Raw genomic sequence first — 27,260 nt, forward strand, 5'->3', positions numbered from 1 at the left:
ATTCGCGAGTTTCTCTTTATACAACCCACTTTACAATTGTGATTGAAACAGGATGTGGTTGGATTTCTTGTTTTCGGTACAATTATTATTACCTTAAACAAGGCAACGGGGCCTCAGGTAGCAGTTGCAGCTGGTGGTGAGCAGAAGGAGGTGTTGTACAACAAGCCAAGCCCCCACCGCCCCCACCACCACCATCATCATCTCACTCTCCACCCCGGCCCATCGTCTCTCATTATCACTCACCGCTGCACGAAGCTTCCTGTAAGCCCCTGTAAGCTGTGGTTTCAAGTGGAAAATATCACTGGGCACTTAAGAGAAGAGGGAGGGGTGAGGAGGAGGAGGCAGGGGGATGACTGTGAGTGACAGAACGACAGCACCAGAAAAGACGGCGATGTTCAAATAGAAAGGAACAGAAGGAAATCTTCTCGTCAGTCCAAAAGAGGAAGCAACAATGTGTTTCCTGACCACCTGCTACCAAGACTCATGAGGTAATTTATTACTTCTTCAAACATTTTTTATTAGTCCTGTTTAAGGGGAGGGGGGGGGGGGGGATTACTATGTTAATTAATAAAAACAATCATTTGCTGATGTAATAATTTTAAAGTACATACACACAAACACAAGTGTGTCTTTCAGCTTGGAGTTGATGATTTTTTACTGTACTGGATAGTTTTAGTGAGTTTTTGGAGTCAAAATAGCGTGATGGGAAGATTCATCTCTTTCAGGTCACATAATGTTCCCCGAGGTTTTTTTTAGACTGGTTTGTTCATCTTCTCTCATTTGTTTCATTAGCATAAAGCCACACACACTGCAAAGTATGAAGTCAGCTACTGTAAACTAGATAAGGTGTTGCTTGCATTAACAGTATGGCTTAGAGGAGGTCCTTACTGTAAAACACAGTTGATATATTGCCACAGCTTTTCAAGCTGTGAATATTGCCCTTCCTAGAAGCTTTGTGGTGATTGTATTTAGCTGACTTCCAGGTCTAAGCTGGTGTATTTACAACTTTTTATTCCTCTCGCCCTTCTAACGCTCAGTGTATGACCGCTCTTCTCTGCCTACAGTCATACCACATTCGCAGCGATGGAGGTGCTGCTGTGCTCACACCTCCTGATAGTTATCATTTCAGTGCATGCGGCCCACTCCCACAGACTCTCACATGGTATGAGTGTATATATTTGAGTGCACACAGAGTTCAGTCTAATCTGAACGTAAAGTCTCGTGATACTGATAAAGCAACACTATCCCAACTCCTGTTTTCTGTTGTGTCTCTGTTACTCAAGGACTTTCCTGTGCAAATGACTTTTACAACAATGTCAGCTGCACGCTGAACAGCTCTGCCGTGGGTCCCGGTGCAGACTGTTGGCTTTCGGGTGTGATGACAATCTGGACACATGGCAGTCCTGCCCTGTATATGTAAGATATTTCTGACATACTGAAAACTGTGTGTATTAGTTGGGGGACAAAGGTTTTAATTTTACAAAAAGGAACATCATGGGTCACAGTTTGGCTACAAAACGTCAGTGCTAAGTGAAGATTTTGCCCTTTTTGTGTCCTTTTCTCATCTAGCCAAAAATGCAAGCTTGAACAACATGAGAACTCTCTGTTTGGCTGCAGTATTGTCTTTGAAAACAAAGTAAGTATCGGACACATGCAAACATGGCAAACTGGATTACTCACACAAGTTCTATCCTCATTGTTTAATGGTTTATTGCTTTCTTCCAGACTTTAAATCCTTTTAAAAGACTGAACTTTAGTGTGAATTGTAATGGAGTGTTAGTGGAGGCCCTAATAAACTATCGCCCAGTAGATTGCAGTGAGTAGCTCTGACTTCTATTCAAATTGTTGTTGATACACCGCACAGTTGGAATAAGTTACAACGATGGATTAATAACTGCAACAATTACCAACATTTAATAATCTGCCTTGTTTGTGCGTCTGTGTATGCAGTTATAATGAATCCTCCAAGTGCTCCCAATGTCAGCATCAACGGCACAGACCTCTACATAACGTGGAGCCCAGGCGAAAAAATCTTACCGTACTTGTCAGCCCTTTACTTCCATATCCAGACCAAAACCAGTGACCAAGATTGGACGGTGAGCATCTACATACATGCAGTAACAGAGTTTTTAGACAAATTACTGAGTAAATCAATAAAGCCATTTGTATCATATTTGCCACATGTTCATCAATTTCTGAGACCTCATCTTATCAACATTAGCAATACTTGCCATGATTTCAAAACGTTATGGACAAAACTCTTTTTTTTGGTCTAAAATTAACATTGTTCTTAACGAAATGTTGCTGAAAATGCCCAATGTATGAAATGCGATAGAAAAAATATATAATAAATAAATTATAAAAATATATCATAAACAACATGATACAGCAAAACATGTTTTGTTATAAGGATTATTAAACATCTCAGTTCCAAAAGAATCAGAATTTTCTGGGTATTTTTTGATGGGTTGGGTCTTAAAGAGGACTTGAGCAAAGTTTCCCAGGCTTTCTCAAGATTTTTCAGGCTTTTGCTTTGGACATCTTCTGCTTCTTCATTCATTTTTAGTCCAGTCCTTGTATTTGATCATGTTCAGATGAATTTGGCACAAAAAAATGTTTTAAATGGTGTATTTTAGGCACGTTGTTGCCAGAACCCTGTTACAAAAACACATCAGATAATACGGTAGGACAAGAATAAAACCAAAGACTCCAAAAAGCCATAAGCTTAAAAAACTGATAAACGTGTAAAAGCAAAGGACAAAAGAGGAAGTTGGCAGGCCTAAATACTATCTGCAGTAGATGAAGACATTCTTAACAAAAGGAAAAAGGGAGAAAATTTGAAATTTTTAGATTCAAAAAGGATGTATGGAGGAGGTGATCTCTAAAACACAGCGGAGGCTCTGTCGTGGATTAGGGCTGCTTTTCAGCCCATGGTGTTGGAGATCTTGTCAAACTGAATTATCAACAAAGAAAACCACCATCAGGGTTTGATTCACCATCAAACACCACCTGGAAAGTGTCTGATTGATTTGTCAGCATGACAACGATCCCAAACACACTGCCAATGCAGTAAAAGCATACCTGATAGAAAAAACACACACAATGGAGGATCAGTCATGGATTGGCCTCCCCTGAGCTCGGACCTCATCCTGACAGAGAACAGAATAAAAGGCAGCAAACATCCAAAGAAGAGCTTTGATTGTCCTTTAAGAAGCCTGGAGAAGTATTTCTGTATTTTATTCCTTTATTTTGACCCTGTCTTGAATTTTCAATTTTTCAGGAGGCCAGAGATTTCAAAACACCAGACAAAGAGCTGAGATTAGCTCTGTCTGAACTAAAGGGGCATGGGGACGTCAGAGTGAGAGTTAAAACTGAAAAATCTGGATATAACGGCCACTGGAGCCACTGGAGTCCAGCGTCATCCTGGAAAGTGAATTCATCGGACAACCTTGGTAACAACACAAACAGTGTAAACGGTGAGCTTGGTGAACACTCTGCTTATCTCTTGTCAGTCTTAAAAGCATCACAGTTCAACCTTTTCATTGGGAATAAGTGCAGCTGGAAAAAAGGATGCATCCAGTCTGCTTCGTTGTCTAGGCAACAAAGTAAAGGTCAACTGAATATGTACATTTGTGCATGTTCAGTCTGTCTGCTCTCTGTTTCAGAGGGATTTAGTCTGTCTTCACTGGTGAAGATGGGACTGTTCGGCACCGTGTGTTTCATTATTGTTGTTGTGCTGGTCGTTTACAAAAGATGCAACACCAGGGGGTGAGTAAACTGTGACTTTGGCTGTTATCAGAGTGCGCATATGTTTGCATGTATGTGTGTATATCTACACACTCTGTATATCTGATATACACGCTCGACCCCATGTTGTTTCAGGCTGCTCGAAGGGAAGGCAGTACCGAACCCTTCAAAGTATTTCCAGTCGCTGCACTCTGTCCACGAAGGAAACCTAAAGGTAAAAATAATAAATGTTCTCGACTAACAATCCATTTATCAAAATATCCAGCCGCAGGCAACACAGACCGCTTCACTGCAGAGGTGTCAACACACAGCAAGTAGTATATTATGTGGTATTCATGGGACCTTTAACTGTTTAAGTGTGAGTGTGTGCGCTGTTCGCTGGCTAAATTTGTTCACTTTAGATGTGGATCAAAACAACATATAAGTATATAATGCAAAGGCCACGGTGTTAGTTTATGACCTGCTTCTCCTTCTCAGTAATGTTTATTAAATGAAGACAATGAAGTTTGATTAAAATGATAAAATGTCATAAAGTTAGCTCTTCATCAAAGGCGCTGATTCCCACAGCCCACAACAAAGGGAGAAAGACCTGAACCGCACTCCCGTCAGTTGTCTGTGGCGATGGGTTTGGATTCCCGCCACACCTGAAATACTTTGTAAAGTTCTAGTTTTCTGCTTTCTGGCACATTCGCCAAGATTCAACCAGTTAAACTGTCACTGCGCATGTTCACTCTACATCATACAAACTGTAAGGCTGGTATCCCAAAAGAGAACTGCTGACATCCTTTTATGGGAAAAAACGAGTAATACCATCACAGAAACATACGCACAACTTCAATTCTGCATTCAAAATCTCACACAAACTTCTACTGAGCAAAGTAACTTCATAAATACATATAGCATTTAAATAAATGTGAGTCTGAGCATCCAAAAAGCACCATATTTCATAAAATAATCATTGATGCATACGGATCATTAAGAATGAGACATTTTTAACAGTTGTCCTCAAACTGAACAAAACGAGAACAGCATTTTTATTATTAGAGCAGTTTTTCCCATGGTGCTGTAACTGTCTGTCTGTCCTACACATATGCTTAAACAGCGAGTGCAGGTACCAAGAATCTTGGATTGCAATTGGTTTGAAGCCTTTTTGTTAAGTGGACAGCCTAATTTCTGCAATGAAAATGTGAAATTCAAACAATTTGAGGGGGAAATTAGAACAGATGTTAATGGCTGCATCAGTGGGAGCAAAAGATAAGTTTTCCTAATCCCTCCTGCTCCGTGATTTTGACCCTTGTTCAAGCAAAATATTCTAAAAATGCACTTAAGCTCACTCGTGAAACCTGTCCTTACTATGCAAAGTGCTAATTCACCTTTCAGTTTGTTCAGTTTCAGAGTGTGACGCACATACACACATTCTGATACTGTTGTGTGATTCTTTGGGTGAATATTATAGTCTGAGTGTTTTCCCCCCCACAGAAATGGCTGAATCCGCTCTCAGTTTCAGAGTCGTTCTTCACAGCACAGCCCATCGACCAAATCTCCCCCGTGGAGGTGTGTGAGGACTTTGACGTAGTCCCATCCACCTCTCCCTCCTCCAGCTCCAGCAGCGCCCTGCTTCACTTCCAGAACTCAGACACCAGCGGCATCGTCAACAATTCCGCCTCTTCATCCATCTTCTCCAACCGGAGCTATTTCACCTCCAGCTCCTCCGGTGGCTTCGCATGCATTGACCCCACCCCGGCCTACTTTACCTACCACGATGATTTTCACCCGTCCTTCTGCCCTTCGCTCTGCGGTTTTCCAACCTACGAGAGTTTGAAGAGGGAGCCGCAGAGCCCAGACTCGGGCTTCGGAATCGAACTTGAAGCTGACAATGAGGAAGAAAGGTACATGGAAGGAGGAGAGCAATTTCTCTTGGATGATCACAACATTCCTTTCCTCATCCTTCCTGTACGCTTTCCTCCACACACATGCCCCGCCTTCTCTCCTCCAACACCTCCCAGCCTCCTTGTTGAACCACAGATGTCCTCTGACAGCCATCAGGAGGATACACCCATGACAGCTGCTAGCGATGATAGCTCTTCAGCCTGGCTCGTGCCTGGCGCCATGTGCAGATCTTCCTCCATGCCCATGGAGCCCGGTAAAACCGGCTACCTGACACTGAAAGAGCTGCAGGCAACATTCAGCAACAAATCCATCTGAAAAGTTGCAATTAGAGTTTCTGTGCAGTCAATTAAAACTTCTTCTGTTTACACAACAAACAAAGTGTAACTTCTAGTCTGACAAAGAAACGAATTCCACGATCGCCTACATGATTTATTCGTGTACGAGTTATTTTGCAGACATTAGAGCACAAAAGAAAATGCAAAATTGACATATCAACAAAGATGTTGAGCACGAGCGGGATACACGGCAAATCGCTGTGCAGTTTTGATTACAAGTGCCTAAATAAGTGCCTGAATGTGTTTCAGCATGGCTGCTGAGTGCTTAGACTTGCTTCCAGAAGCAAAGCGTTACTTTATAAAGCTTTATGGCAAGTGTGCCGGCAATCACCCAGTGTAATCATGGTGAAAGCGAGCGTAATACTCTTTCTATCGTTTCCTTCCATCAGACATGTAGCTGTATAGCTGCTGAATGCTAGTGGTGAATGTATTTTTGTTGGAAAGCTCCCATTCAGCAAGCTGATCTGAGTTTTGGCATTAAGGAACATTAATAAAGAAACAAAAAGCTACATAGGTCTAAGGGGAACTCCAGTGATATTTCTTTGCCAATAAACTATGAAAAAGGCCAATTTTATATAACATATATAGTCATTTAATCAGCTGTTGCTATAAAAGTAGAGAAGCTTTCCTGTTTACATGCTAATCGGTTAATGTAGGTTTCACTTTCACACTTCTGGTCTTTTGTTTAGATGGTTTGGAACCTATAACTGGTATCATAGCAAGAAAAATATGCACATAAATCAGTGTTTCTGACAGAGCATGCTAACCAGAAACCTACTCCTGAAAGCAGTACAACGCTGCAGAGTTAACCAGCATGTAGGCTGCTGCGGGGGCATCATTTAGCCTCATACTTAGCATCTCATCATCATGTCGTACTTTTAGAAAAAAGCCTTAAACAAAAAAAAGTATAAATGCCACAACAACACATAAATGCCCTTTTAAAGTTTGCTTTTTATTACTTTAAATGAATTCCAAATAATCAAATAGTATGAGAGTGCTTTAAAGCTCCTATTTTTGTTTTGTTGTTAGACAGAAAATGATTTGTTGCTGCAGGTTGATTTTGAACTTTTGAAGTAGTGAAATGTTCTTTTTTTGGTGACGTATTGTGTGTGCTTATTATGGTAATCATGATGCCTTTTGGCTGCATAAAATTGAAAGGGAAGGGACCAAGTCTACACCAGCAGTAAGCATTATGTTGATTCGAGTTAACACTGACCTGTTGTTGAGAAAGAAAAAAAAGGCAGCTGGTTTGCCTCTGTGTTGTTTTTAGTGTGTATTTGCTATTGTGCTGATATAGTCTTTATTCTTCTGTCTGTAATGATGAACATTTATAATCACTCAGAGCTGACATCTGCCAATAAATCTAAATAAACTTTACAGAGTGAGTAATTGTGTTTGTGCTTACAGTACACGCTTAGCAGATCTGCTAAATTCATTGGACTGCTCATTGTAGATTTGTGTAGTGTAAGCCGTTGAGGTCAGTGTAAAATGTCGCCTTGTCTCTACGCATGCAGTATGTTTCCATTACGCTCAGTGGCATCTGTACAGACGCCAAACAAAGTAAAAGCTCTAGTAGAAATGGGTCACCCTTTGACTTCCTGTGTCTCTGTGGAATGAGGGCTGAGGGGTGGGCATGTACCGACTTGAGAAAGAGTGTGGGAGACAGCCTGTGTGTTTGCACGTTTCTATATATATATATGTGTGTGTGTGTGTGTGTGTGTGTGTGTGTGTGTGTGTGTGTGGGCCTGTGTGTACTTTTGAGTTTTTACATGTCCTGTCAGGTGGTCCTGGTAGCGTATGTGTGAGTGAGCGTGTGTATTAGAGTGTGGTTTGACATTTAACTTTGACACAACAAGCAACATCCGCTCACCTCACACAGAATTTACAATATTTAGCCATGTCAGTGCTGTCGTGCAAGACTCTGCTCCTCACCAGTTTGTCTGCATCAGAGTCACAGCAGCTTCAAACGTATTATATCAGGGATAAATTACATTGAGCCCCCTGATTAAAATACACAGAAAATAGTTGTTTTAAAAAGAGCAATTTGTGTCTGTATGTTTTTAGTGTTGCTCGCTATTAGGTAGCCTGTTACGCTGACCAACAGTAATTCATTATGCAACTAAAGCATCCAATCTAGGGTGAAGATACAGACACACTAGAGGCAAATACTCATACATATTGTATTTGCATGAGTATTTATATTTCACACACTGTAGAAAAGGCAACCTGTCACAATATGTGATGATTTAGTAGCATTACATAAAGACATGCAGTTGCACATCCATTCTTTTGGAAAATGGTCAAAGAACAATACAAAACAGCACTAATGCTTGGGTAAAACAGGACAGCTCCTTGAATTGATACTGGTTACCCAGTAGTTTTATATCCAGTGACTTTGTGCATGCTGACGAGATTTATGCCCAGTTTATTTTTAGTGTGCATTTCAATTCTCATCTACAGTCAAATGTAAAAAAATAAGTTTTCACCAGCGTCTTTGAGCCCTTACTGCTTCCATGGAAATTAAGAGATTAAGTAGCAGCCGGGTGCTGCTACTAATCAAATGCATTTGATTAATTGATCATGAGCAAGTATGAACAAATCTGCTGGTTTGGAGCATTTAGAAATGCGTTAATGCAATCCCACAATCTTCCCAGGAGTGGACGTCTGAGCAAATTCACCACAAGGTCAGACTGTTCCCACGAGCCACATCTCAGACTCTACAAACCTCAGTTACCGTGTTAAATGTCAAAGTTCGTGACAGTAGACTGAACAAGCGTGGCTTGTTTGGAAGGGTTTGCATGGATAAAGCCTCCTTACACAAAAACATGGCAGAACAGCTTTGAATGTTTGCAAAGTTGCATCTGCACAAACCACAAGACTTCTGGAACATTGCCCTTTAGCCAAATGTGAAAAAAGTCAAGATGTTTGGCCACAACACACAGCACCATGTTAGGGGAAAACCAAACACAGCACATCAGCACAAACACCTCACACCAACTGTTAAGCACGGTGGCTGAGGGGTGATGATTTGGACACCTTTAGTCATTCTCACAGCAGACTCAAGGTGCTGCAATGGGCCTGTCAAGGTCCAGACTTCAACCTGAGTCTGAACGCTGTGGTTGGGCCCTAAGACAACTGTTCATAAACAAACCTCAATAAACTGAACAAATAGTAAAGAAAAGTGGGCAAAAATATCCTCAGCAATGATGTGGGAACCTGATAAAGTCATACAGAAAACCAGTGTTTTGTTGATATTAGAAAACTGACGGAAAAAGAAAAGCGATTCCTTCCTCTCCTTTGAAGTCTGTTGGGTTTTATCGTTTCCAAAGTGTCTTTGTCGTTATTCATTAATTTTTCCATCCATCCATCCATCCATTTTCACCCGCTTTGTCCGGGGCCGGGTCGCGGGGGCAGCAGCCTAAGCAAAGAGGCCCAGACCTCCCTCTCCCCAGCCACCTCCTCCAGCTTATCCGGGGGAATACCAAGGCGTTCCCAGGCCAGCCGAGAGATATAATCTCTCCAGCGTGTCCTGGGTCTGTGAAACGACAGACTGGGGAAAAAAACATGTTTTAATAATGTCATATGCTGCATGCTAATATGCAAGAAAATGAATAAATAACAATTTAAAATTCAACGTTTTAAAAACTAAAACACTTGTAGCGGTTTTAAAAGCAAAGGCTTGGTTTGTGTGGATATATGCAGTTTCACTCTTAGGAGATTATTAATCCTATTAGGCCAAGATCCAGCAATTCATTCTTGTCCTCTGTAGTAGACATGAGTCTACATGACTTCTACATGACATCAATCATCATTAATTCCTGCTGTACTGTCAAGAGGAGATCCTGGGCTTTCTATTGATGCCACATTTGTGGAGGTTTCAAAATGACGGGCAGTGCAGCTTCCACATTTTACAGCAGCAAGGGAAGTTAAGTGATACAGTGTTTGCAAATATTATGTTTCTATTGCTAAAAATCTAATTGTTTCTTCTACATGTGACTCCAAACATCATCCATCCATCCATCTTCATCCGCTTTGTCCGGGGCCGGGTCGCGGGGGCAGCAGCCTAAGCAAAGAGGCCCAGACCTCCCTCTCCCCAGCCACCTCCTCCAGCTTATCCGGGGGAATACCAAGGCATTCCCAGGCCAGCCGAGAGATATAATCTCTCCAGCGTGTCCTGGGTCTGCCCCGGGGCCTCCTCCCGGTGGGACATGCCTGGAACACCTCACCCAGGAGGCGCCCAGGGGGCATCCTTGTCAGATGCCCGAACCACCTCAGCTGGCTCCTTTCGATGTGGAGCAGCAGCTGCTCTACTCTGAGCCCCTCCCGGATGGCCGAACTTCTCACCCTATCTCTAAGGGAGAGGCCAGCCACCCTTCGGAGGAAGCTCATTTCTGCCGCTTGTATCCTTGATCTCGTTCTTTCGGTCACTACCCACAGCTCGTGGCCATAGGTGAGGGTAGGGACGTAGATCGACCGGTAAATTGAGAGCTTCGCTTTTACACTCAGCTCCCTCTTCACCACGACGGACCGGTGCAGCGTCCGCATTACTGCAGCTGCAGCCCCAATCCGTCTGTCGATCTCCGGCTCCCTTCTCCCATCACTCGCGAACAAGACCCCGAGATACTTGAACTCCTCCACTTGGGGCAGGAACTCATCCCCGACCCGGAGTGGGCACTCCACCCTTTTCCGGCTGAGAACCATGGCCTCAGATTTGGAGGTGCTGATCCTCATTCCCGCTGCTTCACACTCGGCTGCGAACCGTTCCAGTGCGAGCTGGAGGCCCTCACCCGATGAAGCCAACAGAACCACATCATCTGAGGCCACCAAAGCGAAAGCCCTCCGCCACTTGGCTGCGCCTAGAAATCCTGTCCATAAAAATTATGAACAGAACCGGAGACAAAGGGCAGCCCTGGCGGAGCCCATCACCCACCGGGAACGAGTCCGACTTATTGCCGGCAATGCGAACCAAGCTCTTGCAACGGTTGTATAGGGATCGAATGGCCCGTAGCAATGGGCCAGACACCCCATATTCCCGCAACACCTCCCACAGGACACCCCGAGGGACACGGTCGAATGCCTTCTCCAAGTCCACAAAACACATGTAGACTGGTTGGGCAAACTCCCATGCACCCTCAAGTATCCTGGAGAGGATAAAGAGCTGGTCCAGTGTTCCGCGACCAGGACGAAAACCGCATTGTTCCTCCTGTATCCGAGGTTCGACTAACGGACGAACTCTCCTTTCCAGCACCCTGGCATAGACTTTCCCAGGGAGGCTGAGGAGTGCGATCCCCCTGTAGTTGGAACACACCCTCCGGTCCCCTTTCTTAAAGATGGGGACCACCACCCCGGTCTGCCAGTCCACAGGTACTGCCCCTGATCTCCACGCAACATTGCAGAGGCGTGTCAACCAGGACAGCCCTACAACGTCCAGAGCCTTCAGGAACTCGGGGCGGACCTCATCAACACCAGGGGCTCTGCCACCAAGGAGTTGTTTAACTGCCTCAGTGACCTCGCCCCCGGAAATTGGCGGGTCATTCCCCTCATCCCCAGACTCTGCTTCCTCCTCGGAAGACGTGTCAGTGGGATTAAGGAGGTCCTCGAAGTATTCCTTCCACCGCCTGACAATTTTCTCAGTCGACGTCAGCAGCGTTCCGCCAGCACTATACACAGTGCAGGTAGAGCACCGCTTTCCCCTCCTGAGACGTCTGACGGTTTGCCAGAATCTCTTCGAGGCAGTCCGAAAGTCTTTTTCCATGGCCTCTCCGAACTCCTCCCACACCCGAGTTTTTGCTTCAGCCGCTGCCCGAGCCGCATTCCGCTTGGCCTGTCGATACCTGTCGGCTGCCTCCGGAGTCCCACAGGCTAACCAAGCCCGATAGGACTCCTTCTTCAGCCTGGTGGCTCCCTTCACCTCTGGTGTCCACCATTTGGTTCGGGGATTACCACCACGGCAGGCACCAACCACCTTGCGGCCGCAGCTCAATGCAGCAGCTTCGGCAATGGAGACGCTGAACATGGTCCATTCGGACTCAATGTCCCCAGTCTCCCTCGGAATGCTGTTGAAGCTCTGCCGGAGGTGTGCGTTGAAGATCTCGCGGACTGGGGCCTCTGCTAGACGTTCCCAGCACACCCTCACTACGCGTTTAGGTGCACCAGGTCTGTCCAGCGTCTTCCCCCGCCACCTGATCCAACTCACCACCAGGTGGTGATCAGTTGACAGCTCAGCCCCTCTCTTTACCCGAGTGTCCAGAATATATGGTCGCAGATCTGCTGATACGATTACAAAATCGATCATCGACCTACGGCCTAGAGCGTCCTGGTGCCACGTGCACTTATGGACACTCTTATGTTCGAACAGGGTGTTCGTTATGGCCAAACTGTGATTAGCACAGAAGTCCAATAACAGAGCACCGCTCGGGTTCAGATCAGGGAGGCCGTTCCTCCCAATCACGCCCCTCCAGGTCTCGCTGTCGTTACCCACGTGAGCATTGAAGTCTCCCAGCAGGACAACAGAGTCTCCAGGTGGAGCACCCTCCAGCACCCCCCCCCCCCAGGGACTCTAAGAAGGCTGGGTACTCTGAACTGCCACTCGGCGCATAAGCGCAGATGACAGTCAGGACCCATTCCCGACCCTAAGGCGCAGGGAACAAACCCTCTCGTCCACCGGGAAAAACCCCAACGTACCGGCAGCAAGCCGAGGGGATATTAGGATACCCACCCCAGCCCGCCGCCTCTCACCAGGGGCAACTCCAGACTGAGACAGAGTCCAGCCCCTCTCCAGGAGACTGGTTCCAGAGCCCAAGCCATGTGTAGAGGTGAGCCCGACTATATCTAGCCGGTACCTCTCAACCTCACGCACTAACTCAGGCTCCTTCCCCACCAGAGAGGTGACATTCCATGTCCCTATTGCCAGTCTTGGCAGCCGGGGGTCAGTCCGCCAGGGCCTCCGCTCCTGGCCGCCACCCGGCACACAATGCACCCGACCCCTATGGCGCCTCCTGCGGGTGGTGGGCCTGCGGGAGGATGGGCCCATGTCTCCTCTTCGGGCTGTGCCCGGCCAGGCCCCATGGACTAAGGCCCGGCCACCAGACGCTCGCCCTTGGGCACCCTCCCCGGGCCTGGCTCCAGGGCGAGGCCCCGGTGACCCTATCCCGGGCAGGGTAAACTGTTCCCTCGGTGTCCTTTTCATAAGGGTCTTATGAATCGCTCTTTGTCTGGTCCCTCACCCAGGGCCAATTTGCCATGGGAGACCCTACCAGGGGGCAAAAGCCCCCAGACAACATAGCCCCTGGGATCCCTGTGACACACAAACCCCTCCACCACGATAAGGTAGCGATTCAAGGAGGAGCTCCAAACATCAATTTCAGAAATATACAGAAATTATAACGCTTTCAAAACAAAGCTTTTAATCTGTGTTCTTTAAGTGTTCTTTCACTGTTTTCTCTGTGTGATTGTAGGGTCTTTACCTTACAACATAAAGCAAATTCAGGCACCTGTTGCTGTGATTTGGCTCCATATAAATAAAGTTTAATTGAACAGTGGACAGCAGGACTTACTAACTCCCATTGCAATATGTCCGTGCTTCAGAAGGCAGAGGTTTGAATGAGGAACAAAGGGTTTTAGTCAGAGCTGTAGAAGGGGAGTCAGACTTCTTGCTGTCAGGGGATGAGGCGGAGGAGGGCCAGACATTAGAGCGGGAAGGTGAAAGCTCAGAGGACGACATACCAGCTTTCAAGGAGCCTGCGCAGGGACAAACTGACAACGCTCGCCACTCATTATAGATAAAAAGCATCGTGTAAGATAGGGCTCTGACGTTTTTTCACATTGCAATGTGTAGAAGTGGAACACACACACACACATACAATAAAATAAAAGTTTGGTTTCTTAAACTATTTGCTTTGCTGATTTATATAATTAATATATTTCCCAAAGGTGCACTAAACTCCAGCTCTTCTTTCCATATCAGTTCTGTTTCAAACCTCCTAAAATTGGGTTTAAAAAAAGTTTACAATATGAAAAATTAAAAGTGGGACATTGTTGCCCACAACCACCAAAACTGGAGGCTCTTTGATTACATCAAACAGTTAATAAGCAACCAGGTTTTTTTGGGGAAAAATGAGTCACAGCACATAAAACTACAAGAAGGTGCTGCTATCTGAAGGCATCTTTAAAACTGAAAGCATTTTTTAGCATGTGTATGTTCACAGTATGACTCGGACATCCTCCATCCAGACCCAAGTCAAGTACCCTAGCTTACACAATATAATGGATTCCTGGTGTCACGTTTTTGTCCCTGCGCAGGCTTCTCAAAAGCTGGTATGTCCTTCTCTGAGCTCACACCTTCCTGCTCTGATGTTTGGCCCTCCTCCACCCCATCCCCTGACAGCAATAAGTCTGACTCACCTTCCACAACTCTGAGTAAAATCTTTCCGCCTCACTCAGCCTTCTGTCACATCCACGGTGAGGTGACATAACAGCACAGCTTTAGGTGCCTGTTAGCTGCTGAATGCAGTTTGACTAAGCTTGACTAAGAGAAGTTCTTTTTAAACAGGGTTTTTGTGTTGAAATGTGTTTCTTTCATTTTTAATTTCCACAGTTTTAATGCTCATAAAATAAAAAGGAATGTTACCAGAAAAAAAATGAAAATATTATTACGTTAAATCATTTTGGGATATCATGAAGGACAGACTATCCCTGGGTCTCAGAGATATGTTCTTGTGGCTACTCTCTGTTTTCCCAAGGGGTCATGGTGGTGAATTTATCCACATGTTTGAGTTGACAAATTTTGCACCAGTTGCCCTTGTGACACAACATACATTTATCCAGGCGTAAGACCAGCAAAAAGAATATACTATCTTGTGATTTGTTCCTCTTCTTGGTCTCAAACCAGGGGTCTTTTGTGTGTTAGTCAAATGTGTTAGTCATTACACTGTGGAGCCACCAAATCTATTTTAATAGGATCAGTTTTTTAAGCTTTCTAGAGTCCCAGTTTTGAAAAAGTGCCACCTGAATTACTGATTCCCAAAACAAAAACTTGCAGGAGATACCAGTGCAGCTGTAAGGTAGCAAGTGGAGAGTTCGAGGTGTAGCTCAGCTAATTCAATGGAATAAATTTTAAATGAATTTTAAATGCATTTACTTCAATAAGTTGTAACTTTAGTAAATGAAAAGTAGTCAGCAAGCAAGTGAGTAGACTGCTGACTCAGTAACGTAACATGGTTGGAGTAATGTTAATTATGTTAGCTTTAAGACTCAGGGAGTTAAAAGAAAATAGCGAAACCCACCAAAAGCAGTAGATTAAAGGTTGAAACTAAAAGTAAAGCAATACACGATTGAATAATTAAATGTGAAGGGAAACAGCGAAGAATGCGTATCAATATGTAAAACCGCTACAAAGCTCTGGATAAACAGATCCAAATAGTGGCTTAACACAAATTTAATATGTCTGAAAAATACTAAAATACAAGTATAGTTCAGCAGTTCAGATGGATGTAGCCAATGTCACACCATCTGTTGATTTGTGGACTCGTATTTTACATTTTGAACCAGTAACTTTACTTGGAACCAGAAGTCACCATGTTTGGCCAAGTGGGTCTAGCGCTATCTAGCTAGCAAACCTCATGAAAAGGCAAAACCACTGTTTGTAGCTTTTACTTATTAAAAGACTGAAAAATTGCAGTTTCATTCACCAAACCTGGAGGACAAATGTCTTAGGGGCAGTTACAACAGGGTATTTACTTATCAGTTAAGAAAAAGCAGCTAGTCTTGGCTACCTGCACCCAATGCTCATGCTAACAGAACCCCAAAGTGGACTTGTGTGGCTGGCTGAAACTGAACCAAGCAAATGTATAAACCTTACTAAACTATGGACCCATTTATTTAACTATCGTGTAATTGCATTAAAAACTCAAAAAGGCAAATAAAGCACCAGTTAGTGGTCTAATTTATCTGTCACGAAGGACTGCAGACAGCTAGTAGCTAGCCTCCTTGTTTTTATATACCTGCTGATCAAAGTAACCGCACCCCTAATGTTAAACTTTAAAGGATTTTTTTGTAGCAGGCCATAAACAGTTTTATTTCTATTTTTTTGCTACAGTTAAACGTATTTGGGTGTGCTGATGAGTTTAAGTTTGTTTTTTGAGTCTAAAGGACATACTTTAAGAAATCAATATTTTATCAAATCTTGTAGTGTAGTAACTGTGGTGTCTCTTTTCATTATAACAAAAAGGTAAAGTATCATTACCTTACCCGAAACAGTGTGGGTGTGTCAGGGAGTCACTCTGGTGGACAACGTGGACGGCGGCGAGGAGCTGCTGCTCACTGATGTGCGCTCACTCCTGTGCTCACACTGAAAGCTTTTATCTTTCATTCAGAGTTTGTATATAACATTTGATTATGGAAACGTACTGGACTGTTGATGGTGCTGTTGCCTCTTTTTGTACAGCTTTATTGTGATACTTTGTTCCCAGTACGCTCTGTTCTCTCTGCTTGTGTGTCCACAGGAGGCCTTCGGTGTCCCGGGCTTCACTCCTGAGGAGAAGATGACCGTGTACAAACTGACCGGAAGAGTAATGCACTTTGGAAACATGAAGTTCAAACAGAAACCCAGAGAGGAGCAGGCTGATGTGTCTCCACTGAGGGTAGAGAAAGTTTACCTCCCTCTCTCAAGTTTACCCCAGTTCTTCTCTTTTTAGCTCTCTCCTTCTCCTAAAACATGCCCTTCCATTTTGACATACAACCAAATATTTTTTCATCCACTGCATATTGTTTTTTTTTTTGCTTCCATTAATCACAGTCTTGGCAGCAACCTATTTTTCAGCTGTGTAATTAGATCCGTGTCCTCTCTCTCCTCTAAAGTGGCTGACAAAGTTGCCCACCTCATGGCCATCAACTCCGGGGAGCTGCAGAAGGGCATAACACGCCCCCGCGTCAAGGTTGGCAATGAGTTTGTGACCAAAGCTATGAGATCACTTCAGTACTAAAGGTCCTTGTGATTACTTATTTAACAAAGGTGCCGATGGACTCATTCACATTTTAAAGATCATCCAATTTTCAAGTCAGAACCAAGACCAGTGTGTGTACTCCATCGATGCTCTGGCAAAAGCCACCTATGACCGCATGTTCAAGTGGATGGTGACCCGCATTAATAAGACACTGGACACCGAGATGCAGCGGCAGTTCTTCACAGGAGTGCTGGACGATGCTGGGTTTGAAATCTTTGAGGTAAGCTTTAAGCAGAGTGGTCTCGATCAGAAGCTACAATATGCTACTTCCTCTTGTCAGCTCGCAGGGTCATGCTCTGTGCTTTGTCTCCAGTTCAACAGCTTTGAGCAGCTGTGCATCATCTTCACCAACAAGAAGCTGCAGCAGTTCTTTAACCACCACATGGAGCAGGAAGAGTACAAGTAGGAGGGTCTTTGTCGACTTTGGCCTGGACCTGTTGCAGAGGGTAACGCAAACATACTCTCAGAAACGCTGTGTGCACTCACGGGGCATTATTTCCACCTTAATGTATTTTATCCCCCCCTCCAGCCTATTGGGATTTTATCCGTCTTGGAGGAGCAGTGTGCGTTTCCAAAAGCAACAGATGCAACTTTCACAGCAGCTCTGTATGAAAACCACCTGGGCAAGTCCTCCAGCTTCCTCAAGCCAGAAGGGGGGAAGAAATTGGCCAAGGCCCACTGATGCACTATGGCGGCACTGCAAGTACTTCTTAAGAGATTACTGGCTGGTAAATACACGAATGGCTCCAAACATGTGTATGTGATGGAATAAAGTTATTTCAAAATGCTTCTGTCAATGAAATCAATGCTAATGTGTGACTTTAAGCTGTTTTTACTAGGGGTGCAACGATACACAAAACTCACGGTTTGGTTCGATACTTTAGTGTCACGGTTCGATATTTTTTCGATACAAAAAAAATGTTCATGCCTTTTTAATTTGTCATTTATTAAAATTATAAATATATATTTTAACTCAAAAGTACAGTTTTTAAATTTAACCCTAACCCTTGTGCATGTTTTTTATTTTGACAGCGAATGCGCACCTGCGGACCACTTATGTGCAGCCCTGGTTATTTAGCTCGTCATATTGCAGCCACAGAAATTCTTTTGTCCATGAAACCATAAAGCTGCACTTTCTTTTTGCCTTATAGTCTGATTTGTCATAACTTTTCCGTTTTGTGGTAAGCTTTTCTTTGGCTGTCACTTCTTCACCCTGACCTGTCTTATTTGGCTCAGCAGAACTGAAATATATATCCTGCTGCTTTTACACACGACTCACATAAGCTCAGCGATTCTCTGCGCGATCAACCTCTCACATGTTTAAGCTTGCTGCGGGAGATTTCACTTGTCATGTTTGTGTAGTAAGCTACCAATTAATAAGACGATGTCAGAGGAATTGGTGCACAAATTATCATCACTCACAGATCAGTGCTGTCGCTCTCTATACACAGTTCGCGCGATTGCAAAGTGAAAGCAAAAAACAAGAGCAAATTCAAACGCGATTTCAATATGTCACATATTGACAGTGGCTCACCGATGCCAATGACATAATTACCCAGCTACATTTCTGAAAGAATGCAAAAGCATTGACATATATTTTTTGCTTCCTACGATAGGCCGACGGGCAGGGCAGAGATAGATTTTGGTAGCCCGACTGGAAAAATCGCTAGCCCCAGGACGTTGGGCTAGCGATATTGCAAGCCCTGTATCTGATTGAGGAATTACTCATCTTTGGAAAAGAGAGTTTATTACAGAGAAATGTCTCTTTCCAAAATAAAAGCTATACTATACGCTTCTTCTGGGCTATATTCTCAGCAGCATATTAAACATATCAGGTCCCCATAAGGAGACTCATGTGCTAACGGCTGTCTAAATGACTCGGGTAAAGTTTGTAGCATGCATGCTTATTGTTTTTGTCTGCTTCCACTTGTCTTTGCACTAGGATGCTGTCGGAGTAAATGTGCAGTCATATTCGTTGTGTTCCCACTAGTGCTTTCAGGTTAATCTCGTTCAAATGACCTTAACGCCACAACACGGCAAATCTCCGTTAACGAGCTACCCCTGATCGCCCCGTGCATGGGGCTAGACTGCCAACACGTTAACGAGCTAACTGCGCTAAACACACTAGCTCCCACCCATGTAATTGAGCATTGCGTGGCACATCCAACATACTGTTTTACTTTAGTCCATGACTCGCTTACCTTCAGGGTCATACGTCACATGAAAACCAAAATAATTCCAAACGCCAGATCTGAATGAGGGTGGGGAGGTTCAATTTGCCATGTTGCAAGGAGAGCTTAACTTCTGTCTCGCTAGCTTGCCCTGCGCTCTTCCTCCTGACTATGCTGTCTGTGTTGAGCGCTCAGTGGATCTGCGCTCGACAGTGCAGCCTAGGCGGAGTAGTCAAACGCAGATTCACTGAGCGCTCAACACAGACAGCATCGTCAGAAGGAAAGTTGATAAAATAAATTACAAATTTTGTATTGTTCGATACATATGCGTACCGAATCGAAAGCACTGTATCGAACGGTTCAATATCGATACGAATATCGTTGCACCCCTAGTTTTTACCTCTCATAGGTGGGCTACAATATGACAGCGTGGCTGGATAAGAACAAAGACCCCCTGAGTGAGACAGAGGTGGGACTCTTCCAGAAGTCGTCAATGCCCTTGCTGGCCCCTCTCTTCAAAGAAAAGGACACTTCCGGAGGATCCAAGAAACAGAAAAAAGGGTCTTCCTTCCAAACAGTCTCCAAATTCTACAGAGCAACTCACACAGCCACAGGAACAAATACACATCTGCAGATACTGCACGATACCCATAAAGTAACAGAGGGTAAAAAAGGACTTAAGGACAATACAAAACGTAAAATTCAAGAAATAAGAACAATGCAAATGTCATAGATTGCTCATAGTCTACCTTTAACTACTTATGAACAACATAAGTTGTTTCTTGTAAAACAAAGGGGGGCTCTGTTATGGAGCGGCTGTGTGCAGACAGGAATCGTGGACCCAAAAGTGCAGACACTGAGAGGCACCAAGTAAACTCAAAAAACAGCTTTAATGCTGAACTAAAAAAGAAACCAGAACTGAGACTTTAAACATAAACTCAGGCACGCAGACAAAACACACAGCAAAATAAACGGTAGATCGCAACACAGAAACACAGGGCTTAAATACACAGAGGGAGCAATCAGGGAATGGGTAACAGGAGGGAAACACAGCTGGGCCAAATCAGGCCTATCGAGACAAGGGGAAGCGAAACCAGATACATTAACCTCAGACAAGGACCTTCAAAATAAAACAGGAAACATGACACAGACTGAACTAAAGACGCAGACTCGCACGCACTGCAACAAAGGGAACAGAGACGTGGGACCAGGGCAGACACAGACACTGACTGGACACGGGGATATAGCAACTAAGGATACACAGAGACGCGAACTAGACAAGGGAATACAGCTGACAGGGGAGACAGAGCAACTAGAGAAGACAGAGACATAAACTATAAGACAGAACTCAAAGAAACCAAAGGCTAGAAATTATAAATAATATAATAAACTCAAAAACCCTGGGTCAACGACCCAGGCATCCTAACAGGCCCAGCAAAAAAAGTTTGGGAACCACTGTCATAGACATTGGTGAATAATTTTAGTTTCCAAATCTGATCTTGGTATTCGTGATTTCATTCTTTATTGTTTGTGTTTCAAAGGTGTGACAGACAGTCTTCTCATCCTGCACCAGCATGCCTGTAGTGGGGTGTTAGAGGGAAAGGATTTCCTAACCCAGAGTTCAAACCAAGGTCTAACTACATCTGTATTTATCCCAATCATTCTAGTGTATATACACATACACAATGTAACTAGAGTTTAGTTAGTTCGATCCCAACAGAGCACTTCAATCTTGGACTCTTTACCTTAAAATAAGATAAGATAACTCTTTATTGTCATTGCACAGTCATACATAGTACAGTAGTACAATGAAATTGGAAAACTGTCCTAACTCCGAACTGTAGTAAAGGGACCTCTGACTAATAAGGCGGGGTCCCTGTCGGCTCGTAGCCGAAAAATAGCTTTACTTTGTTGTGTGGGTCAACTTTTTTTGACAGAGACAGAGAGAGGCGTTGAAAGGCTGCTCCAACGGAACTTATTGTTTTCGGAGGAAAACACGAACACGGTGTACAGTCGAGTCTTAATAGCTTACTTAAAACTGGGCTCGTCAGGCACTCTTCTTGGCTGAAGTGGTTATTATTACATTTACATGCTTCCAGCTGCCGTTTTTCCTCGACGACAACTCGTACCTTTCCACTCCCCTTTTTCTCCCTCCTTGCGCTCACAGACCCATAACGTGTATGGCAGTCCATTCTCCCTGCAACACGGACTACACTGCCCATGATGCTACATTGTTTAGAGCTATGCTTGTAGCATTCTGCCTGTTAGCTTAGCACAACAACAACAACAACAACAACAACAACAACAAAAAGGCGCTCTCTCACCCAGGAAACACAGTTGCAGAGAGAGAGAGAGAGAGCGTCGCCCTGTAACCATGGCAACCGTAACGCTGCCGCCTGGAACAACAGAACGTAGCTGTCAAACAAAACCCAAACAGTCCTGACCCGCGACAAAATGAAACAGGAAAGTACCGCAGTGTAATCCATTTATTTCAACAAAGTAACTGTATTCTGAATACCACCTTTTTAAACGGTAACTGTAACGGAATACAGTTACTCATATTTTGTATTTTAAATACGTAACGGCGGTACATGTATTCCGTTACTCCCCAACACTGACGATATGACACATCACAACGCAACAAACAACACACAGTATATTAACTTAGTATAAAAAAGAAGTGTATGTGTATTGCACACTGTTATTATTGCACATTAATTATTATTGCACCTTGTTATAAATATAAATATTATTATTGTTATTATTTTAAACATTGTTACCTCCCCCCTAAAAAAGTCCAGGGAGGTAGCCAGTCAGGTCAGCTATTCGCATTGATCAGGGCTAAATACACAGAGTCCTCAAGTCCTCAAGTCATGCGCGGCTCAGCTGGCTGGAGTGTTCACACACATCTTCAACCTTTCCCTCTCTCTGTCTGTAGTCCCAGCCTGCTTCAAAATGGCCACCATCGTCCCTGTACCCAAATCCTCCACCATCTCCTCATTGAACGACTGGCGACCTGTAGCCCTGACCCCCATCGTGAGCAAATGCTTCGAGAAGCTGGTCAGGGACTTCATCCGCTCTGCACTACCCGACTCACTGGACCCTCTACAGTTCGCATACCGCCACAACAGGTCCACTGATGATGCCATAGCCCTGACACTACACACTGCCCTGTCACACCTGGAGAAGAGAGACACGTATGTGAGGATGCTGTTTGTAGATTATGTAACGGAGCGAAGGTGATTTTATTTCCACAGTGTCGTTTTTTTTTTAAAGGAAGGAAACCTTCCTCCAAACGGACAGAGCAGTGGAGCCGCCAAGGGAAAGCACACGATTAAAAAACTGTATAATTAAAATATAATTTATATTTAAATAGTTAAAAATGCAAAATGAATTAAAACAACCTTGGCCAAGGGGTAACACAATAAAAAGCAATAAAACACAACATTAAAAGTCCAGTGGCATCCGCCACGATATAAAAGTCACAAAGAACTAAAAAAGTCCAGCGAAGTGATGTAAAAGGGAAACCCAGCGGAGTCCTCGCCTTCCTCCCCGCATTCCGCGTCCTGGTACGCTGAAGAAAGGGAGGGAGCGGCAGTCACTATTCTTTTCGGCAATTTTCATTCATTAAAAGGGGCTAAGTCGAAGACTTACCCCGGGTGGGCAGAGCTCTCAACTCCGCCCGCCGCTTCTTTAAAACTGCAAATCGGCACCAGCTGTCTCGCCGCCTCTGCTCTCCCGCAGTGCACAAGCTGGGCTCCCGTTACTACTGCCGTCCGCCTGTTCGCTCCGCGTCGCTGGTGCTGTCCGTCCTCCTCGAACGCCAAGCTCCAACCCTCTTATGTGTCACTCAGCACTCTGTAAATTACACTGCCTTTCCTCTCAGGTGTGTCCAATTAGTAAAAATGGGGAAAGGCGGAGTCTCTCCAGGACAATTTGACGGTATAACCAAAACATGCAATCTAAATAAAACACTGCACAAAATATAACCAGTACATGCAATATAAAAATATAAATAAGTACACTTCACATTAAAATACAGCACAGCAAAACAACATCCGTCCTTCCCTGGATGACATCTACAGCTCAGCATTCAATACCATCGTTCCCTCGAAGCTGGACAGGAAACTGCAGGATCTAGGACTGAGCAGCTCCCTCTGCAGCTGGATCCTTAGCTTCCTGTCTGACAGACGCCAAGTTGTCAGACTGGGCAGCATCACCTCATCCCCCGTCACACTGAACACTGGTGCTCCACAGGGGTGTGTACTGAGCCCTCTCCTGTACTCACTCTACACCTACGACTGCACAGCCACTAACAACTCCAACATCATTGTGAAATTTGCGGACGACACTACAGTGGTGGGTCTTATCACCAACGGTGATGAGACGGCCTACAGGGAGGAGGTCAGCGCCCTGACCCACTGGTGTCAAGACAACCATCTCACCCTCAACGTCGCAAAGACAAAGGAGTTGATAGTGGACTTCCGGAGGTGCAGAGAAGTACACACCCCCATCACCATCTGCGGCGCTGCTGTGGAGAGAGTGAGCAGCTTCCGGTTCCTTGGCGTACACCTGGCTGAGGATCTTACGTGGTCAGTACACACAAACAAAACAGTGAAGAAGGCGCAGCAGCGCCTCTTCTTTCTCAGGAGACTGAAAAGATTCGGCATGAGCCCCCGCATCCTCAGGACCTTCTATCACTGTGCCATTGAGAGCATCCTCACTGGATGCATCACCACCTGGTATGGCAACAGCACCGCCTACAACCGCAAAGCTCTCCAGCGAGTAGTGCGGTGCTCTGAACGGATAATTGGAGGTGAGCTTCCCTCCCTCCAAGACATCTACAGGAAGCGCTGCCTGAGGAAAGCGGGGAGGATCATCAAGGACTCCAGTCACCCCAGCCATAAACTGTTCAGACTGCTTCCATCAGGAAGGAGGTTCTGCAGCATCCGGTCCCGTACCAGCAGACTGAGAGACAGCTTTTTCCATCAGGCCATCAGACTGCTGAACACGTCATAGACACCTCAGCTTCACTACTGGAACTTCAACATTATGCACTCCATACTGTACAGTAATGCCACTGTTTTGCACATGTCTCAACTCTGTATATTTTTATATATTTTATTTATTGTTTACTCTATTTAATCTGTAAAATATGTGTATACACACACACACACACACACAGAAAAACATTTAGTATACACATCCAGAAATTTTTTTTTGCATATACTATTATATATTGTACATATATTTATTAGTTTCAGATTTAGCCATTCGTATATTTGCCTGTTTATGTTATTGTATTTTGCACAACTCTGTTGCTTGTGAAGCTCGCACACAAGAATTTCACTCACATGTACTGTGCCAATGGACCTGCACATGTGATGTGACAATAAAAGTGATTTGATTTGATTTGATTTATTGCCCTGTTGTAAAAGCTGTCCTTGAGTCTGTTTGTTCGGGACCTCAGCAGCCTGAACCTCCTGCCAGACAGCAGCAGCTTAAACACCCCGTGTCCTGGGTGTGTGCAGTCCCGTAGGATGCTGCGTGCCCTCTTGAGACAGCGAGTGCTGTACAGGTCCTTCAGGGAGGGAAGAGGATGTCCAATGATTTTTTGGGCCATATTGATGACCCTCTGGAGTGCCTTTCTGTGTGCTGTGGTGCAGCTGGAGAACCACACACCGATGCAATATGTCAGCACACTTTCAATGGAGCAGCGGTAGAAGACGGTCAGCAGCTCCTTCTTCAGGTCCATTTTTCTGAGGATTCTCAGAAAGTGGAGACGCTGTTGGGCCTTCTTTAAGACCGCAGAGGTGTTAGAGCTCCATTGGAGGTATATAAAGCGCCTTGCGGTGAAAGTTGTTGTGATTTAGCACTATATGAATAAAATAAAGCAATCATTTGAGTGTAAGGTGCTGATGTTTCATCCTCCTCCACATCTGCTACAATAGATAATGAGGTATTGTTATTACTACCATCACTGTTTTTATGAAGGCATTGGTATTCAGGCTATACAGTGGCTAAATGCCTGGTTGAATGCACATAGCAGGGAAGTTAATGGGAGACAAAGACATTCTTCTTTGAAATTCTGGATTGCATCCTTGTCTTTGGCTAATGTGTGCTCAACATAAAACAGATCACCTTGAGGTACTTCAGGGACTCCACGGGAGTAACTGTAAAAACAAAATAAACACAAATAATTCAGTGATAAACAGTGTTGGGCAAGTTACTTTGAAAAAAGTAATTAATTATAGTTACTAGTTACTTCTTCAAAAAAGTAACTGAGTTAGTAACTGAGTTACAATATTCTAAAAGTAATTAATTACTTGAAAAGTAACTATTGCATTACTTTTAAAAAAAACGTTTAACCCTCTGGGGTCCAGGGTATAATTGGCCATTTTTAACTACTTTTAATTTTCCCTCCACATTTCACCTTTGAAAACTATTTACTTTGCCTTGTTTGGTGTCATCCTTTTCAGCACAACCTCACATGTCTGAATTTACAGTTATGTTTTCATTTTGACATACTGTATTAACACAATTGATCTAAAATCAGACAAAAAACATAAAATCCGAGTAGAAAGTTATATTTTTTACTGTAACAACCACAAACATGTTTATTGAATCATATTTCATAACCTTAAATGCAAATATAAATTGTCAATTTTAAAATCCTCTGCACAAGTTTTGCAAACAACAAAGTTATTTGCATCCATTTACCTTTTACCTCGATTTTTTTAAACAACCATTTCAAACTATTTACAGAACCATCAGCTGTTCTGCATTCAATAAGATGCCTCACAAATTATTTGTGCCACTCCAAAAAAACTATTTCTGTCCACTATGAAGGAGAACATCACAGCCTGATACCTGCAGGTCTGACAGCAGCAGGTGTAACACTCCTGTTTCTACCTGGAGACAGCAGTCGCCTCATTGTTCTGACACACAACACAATACTATCCACAACACTACACACTAACTACACAAGACAACACATTAACTACACAAGACAACACATTAACTACACGCTCCAAACACGCTAAACGTCACAAATCTCTCACATCTCAAAACTCGCTCTCTCTCTTTCTGCTCTCTCTCTCGCCGTCACTCCTAACTTCCCCTGTTTGTTTTTTTGTTTGTTTGTTTGTTTGTTTTGGCTCATAAGCAGAGAGTGCTTGCTGCGCTGTCCTTAGACAGTAAACGTGACGAAACTATTGTTTATGATGACTCTGGCTTTACGTGGCCTATCAACACAATTTATAAACTGGTGTATGTCACCTTGTTGCTTTATCTTTAAGTGGTCATGTGATTGGCTTACCACGACTACTTTATTCTTCCTCAGTCAAACAGCAGCACTCATGTGATTGTTTTGCCCCCTTAGCTCCAGGTGTTGCGCCAAAAAGTGATCGTGATTACCGCCCGCGGGAGCGCGCAGCTGCTTAAAGCTGTAAGGTCCAGATTACTTACAGCTACTTCCGTGCAACTGATATAAGATGCTGTAAGCTGAACACAGCTTCAACCGTCTGTTTGTTGAAAAATAGTAACGGATCGCATTTTCTTGTTAGTAACTGTAACGGCGTTGTAACGATAGGAATAGTAATTAGTTCGATTACTCGTTACTGAAAAAAGTAACGCCGTTAGCAACGCCGTTACCCATCACTGGTGATAAATCACCATGAGCTGCATTGACTGTAAAGGTATTTTAAAAAACAAAGACCTTTGACGTAACATAGCATGTCGCCTGAAACTGAAGAGACATGGACTTGTTTCCAAGCTGAAGAATGAGGCTCAAACATGTAATCATTTTCTAAATTTGGTGCCAGTTTTCATTGTGCGCATGAAATGATGAAAAAGACGAAAGAAGAAAGGGTTGTTTCATTTCACTTTGAATGTTAAATCAATCCTATATTTAAAAAAACAACTTCAATTAACAGCAAAGTGGTTATTTTAAGCTTTAGCTCCAGTCGCTCCTTCACTGAGGACTCTCTGGTCAGCGCCCTTCGGGCTTTGCAGCCATTCTGGGATTCATCTTGACAGAAAGTGAACTGGCTCTGGCAGATAAATCCAATCTGCTTGTACCTGATCAATCTTATATTTTATGATGTTTTTATTAT

The 27,260-nt window shown here is 44.0% G+C and overlaps 1 protein-coding gene across 2 annotated transcripts; it reads left to right on the top strand.

Annotated features, from left to right (window-relative positions):
- The first annotated feature begins 264 nt into the window (after window positions 1-264).
- Window positions 265-6,419, top strand: il2rb (interleukin 2 receptor, beta). Of its 2 annotated transcripts, none has more exons than XM_085403423.1 (10): window positions 265-488; window positions 1,065-1,162; window positions 1,284-1,416; window positions 1,570-1,636; window positions 1,726-1,816; window positions 1,951-2,096; window positions 3,281-3,476; window positions 3,645-3,768; window positions 3,883-3,961; window positions 5,227-6,419. In XM_085403423.1, exons 1-10 carry the CDS (start codon window positions 484-486, stop codon window positions 5,950-5,952), a joined length of 1,665 nt encoding a protein of 554 aa, XP_085259549.1. In that variant the 5' UTR covers window positions 265-483; the 3' UTR covers window positions 5,953-6,419. The 2 variants fall into 2 exon arrangements, with proteins under 2 accessions (XP_085259549.1, XP_085259550.1); XM_085403424.1 differs by having other exon boundaries at window positions 3,666-3,768.
- The last annotated feature ends 20,841 nt before the right edge of the window (window positions 6,420-27,260 follow it).

This window comes from Rhamphochromis longiceps, linkage group LG4 (genome assembly GCF_057381845.1).
Source record: "Rhamphochromis longiceps isolate RC_006_pf linkage group LG4, R_longiceps_female_GT1.1, whole genome shotgun sequence".
Lineage (NCBI taxonomy): Eukaryota > Metazoa > Chordata > Actinopteri > Cichliformes > Cichlidae > Rhamphochromis > Rhamphochromis longiceps.